The sequence below is a fragment of the Solea senegalensis genome, linkage group LG18 (genome assembly GCF_019176455.1).
Source record: "Solea senegalensis isolate Sse05_10M linkage group LG18, IFAPA_SoseM_1, whole genome shotgun sequence".
In the NCBI taxonomy this organism is placed as follows: domain Eukaryota; kingdom Metazoa; phylum Chordata; class Actinopteri; order Pleuronectiformes; family Soleidae; genus Solea; species Solea senegalensis.
In genome coordinates this window covers 2080129-2083526 of record NC_058041.1, presented here as the reverse complement: position 1 = coordinate 2083526, position 3398 = coordinate 2080129, and the positions used below count along the sequence as shown (strand labels likewise).

General features: G+C 44.6%; 1 protein-coding gene across 1 annotated transcript; it reads right to left on the bottom strand.

The window, feature by feature from the left end:
* Positions 1-2441, bottom strand: kcnj12a (potassium inwardly rectifying channel subfamily J member 12a). Its single transcript, XM_044013281.1, has one exon. The coding sequence runs from the start codon at positions 2346-2348 to the stop codon at positions 1047-1049; it is 1302 nt and encodes a 433-aa protein (XP_043869216.1). The 5' UTR covers positions 2349-2441; the 3' UTR covers positions 1-1046.
* Between the last annotated feature and the right edge of the window lie 957 nt (positions 2442-3398).

Genomic DNA, 3398 nt, shown 5'->3' with positions numbered 1-3398 from the left:
TGTGTGTATATATATATATGTATATTCAGACCATGTTTGTACAGGTGTATTTTCCATATTGAAAGAAAACATACAGGTTTTAGTTAAACTGTGCTGATTGGATATTTGGTCATGTTGTGAAATTAAGGTAGACTTTGAGATGCATCAGACAGGTTACAAAATACAATTTCTTTATCAGTAAAGACCTGAATTTAAGTTTGTGCAATTGCAAAATGTTCATTAAAGGTGGTTCATTGCCATTTGTGCTTTAGATTTGTTTTTTCCTGACCACGTAGCGGGGTCACGATGTTGGTGGCTTGTGCATTTTTAATAAAATATTAGAATATGAGGCATTTTGGGATTTAATAAATAGCTTGTCTTTGTCAATCAGCATTTTCCTCCATCTAGCTTATAGTGCAATAGCTTGTTCTCCCTTCATTTTGAGATCACACCGATGTCAACACAAGGGTGTTGAGCGATGTTGTTTTCAGTGGCTTGCTGTTTTATGATGGCTCATTGCATCTGAATGCTGCAGTGCATGAATTTTCAATGTGTCACTGAACACAGGTCCGGCACATTACAGTAATACAAATGGGCTCTGAAGAGACGCCTTGTATTTGTGCCCAATAACAAGTAGGAAAAGCTAATTCCATTTTCTTTTAAGAGGTGATTCTTGGAAACTGATACTGCACACAAAACATAACTTACCTAAGAAATGTATTTACACCTAAAATTTGATTAAAAGGTTCTGTCATAACAGTTTTTGATGCATGTCGTTGAACACGCTTAACTCATAATGACCAAGTGAAAAAAGATTCAAGTTTCCATGAAGGAAGAAGGTCTTTCTCTAGCCTTTTCCTTGATTGTAGACATTCCTTACCACAATTCCTACTCGTGCTTCGCTCCATTCCTATTATGCAAATCCCTTTTGCATTGTTGTCCTGTTTCTGTTCCCAATCTTTCACAGTAGTCAGTTCCTATGGCACTTTGCATTGTTCGGCATAATTATCCTCAGATAAAGTTATTGAACATTGACATGACCTCCAACCTGGGCCAGTGGATAGGGGTCATATTTCCGATTCTCTACGGTATGACCTTTGATCCAGTGCCCTGTTGGGCTGTAAGCGTTCAAACTCATGTCGGCTGTTCCGGTCTGGACTGAGATTCGCCAGCACTCTGCTCCCTCCACCTACGTCCTCCTCCTCCTCATCACGGCTAAGGAAGGCCAGCTCGTTTTCATAGCAGAAGGAGTTAGAGCTGGGAACTAGGAACTTGTTTTCCACCATGTCCTTGGCACTGCAGCGGGGGGTGGACGGTACCTCGTACGTTTTGTGAAAGTGAGAATAATCCACCTTGTACAGGTTTTTCTCCTCAAACAAAACTGGCTCAAACCGATGGCCCCAAAGGACCTCGGAGGCCAAGTAGGAGCTGCGAGCCTGTGTGGTCATTGCGGTTGCTTCAACCATGCCTTCCAAAATGACAACAATCTCAAAGTCTGCTGTTTCCAAGTCCTGTTTGCCAATCCCAAAAAGGGGGCTCTCCTCATCAATCTCATGGAGAATAGTAATGGGCGAAACCAAGAAAATCCTGTCCAAGCCTTTGTCAAAGCCCACATTAATGTCAATCTGATCTAGAGGAATATATTCCCCCTCGTCTGTGACCCGAGGCTTGATGAGCTGTGCCCTAACATGGGCTTCAACAATGTGGCTTTTACGAAGATTGCCTATCCTCCACATGAGACACAGCTTTCCATCCCTCATGGCAATGACAGCGTTGTGGCTAAATAAAAGTGTCTGCGCTCGCTTCTTAGGCCTCGCCATCTTGGCCATGATGGCACCAATCATAAAGCAGTCAATGATGCACCCTACAATGGACTGGAAAACCACCATAAAGACAGCTACTGGGCACTCCTCCGTGACGCAGCGGTAACCGTAGCCTATCGTCGACTGTGTTTCGATGGAGAAAAGAAAGGCGGCCACAAATCCGTTGACTTGCAGAACACATGGAGTGAAGTTGTCATCTCCTGCTGGGTTATCCAGATCACCATGCAACAGAGCAATGACCCAAAAGGCTAACCCAAAGGCCAGCCAGGAGACGACAAACACAAGAGTGAAGACTACCAGCATCCATCGCCAGCGAATGTCGACACACGTGGTGAAGATGTCAGCCATGTAGCGTTGCGACTTGTCGTCCATGTTGGTAAACTGCACATTGCACTGGCCGTTTTTTTTGACGAATCGATTGCGGCACTTGCGGCGTGTGTGGATCTTGCCATTGCCAAAGCCGTTCATGCCATGCATGGTAGTGAGGCGGAGGCCGTCTTCCTCAGATGATACAATGCTGTAGCGGTTGATTCTTCCCACGCTCATGCTCCTTGCGGGGCCTCCAGCTGTGGGGTGAGGAGCAGGCGGGCAGGCCCGGAGTCCAGGAGTGTGACTGTGGCCCTTCACCGCTCGATCACTGGTTAAACTGCATTTTAGTCAGAGTCAGATGAGGAGCTGGATGGGGGCTTTGTTTTTTTGATCCAATTCCTGTAGAGTGTATGAGGAGAAGAAAACAGTGTGAGCATCTTTTTGTGGCATAATGGTCAAATCACCTTTCTGTTTAACATCAACACAAAGATCAAACCATGCAAGCCTGTGGCGACTTACATCGTTTGTCTCCTGGCCCAAAAAGATGACTGCTAATATCACCTCTGTCTGTGTACCTGTTTTACAAGTGACAACAAATACTATAAATGAAGAAGAACATAGGGTAAGGCAAACACGTTTAATGTATACATTTATCAATCAAATAAAGGTATCAATTAGGAGGTAAATAGGCAAATGTGTGGTCATAAAAATCATTTGGGTGCAGCTTTAGAATAAGCCTTTAAACATGTACTTCAGCAAAGAGGCTTGCTGAGGCCGCCGTCTTACGCCGACATGTTTCTACAGCAGCCCGAACAGTCGTGCTTTGCTAACTACACAAACGGGCAAACATCTGAAGCCAACATTAACCCAAAATGGCAGAGAGAGTGGGGGAGTAGAAAGAGGCGTGAAAGAGCGTTTCCCATTCTTTCAGGGATATGAAGGCCGTTGTAGCTCCCTGACACGTTTTAGGAAAAACAGGAGTGAGCAGAGGAGTCCTCTGTTGCACTCTGCAATCTCACCAGTAGATGGCACTAACTCTCACTGCTTATTTAACATGGAGCACCCCAACTTTCAGCCTGTGTCAGCAGGGATTGGCTCCAGTCACCCACAATCCTCATGTGGAGGATAAAGCTGTAGACAATGGATGGATAGATGGATGGACCTTCAAAGCAACTGAAGCTAGCATTGGCTACTTCCTTTATGCTATGTTTAAAATTATTTAAATTGACAAGGATTTTGACTGGACTGATCTTAGTGACCAGTTATCAAACGTTCCAGTTGCCACAA

Excerpts from the sequence above, each read along its gene's own strand:
- kcnj12a (XM_044013281.1), bottom strand. The coding sequence starts at position 2,348 with ATGAGCGTGGGAAGAATCAACCGCTACAGCATTGTATCATCTGAGGAA.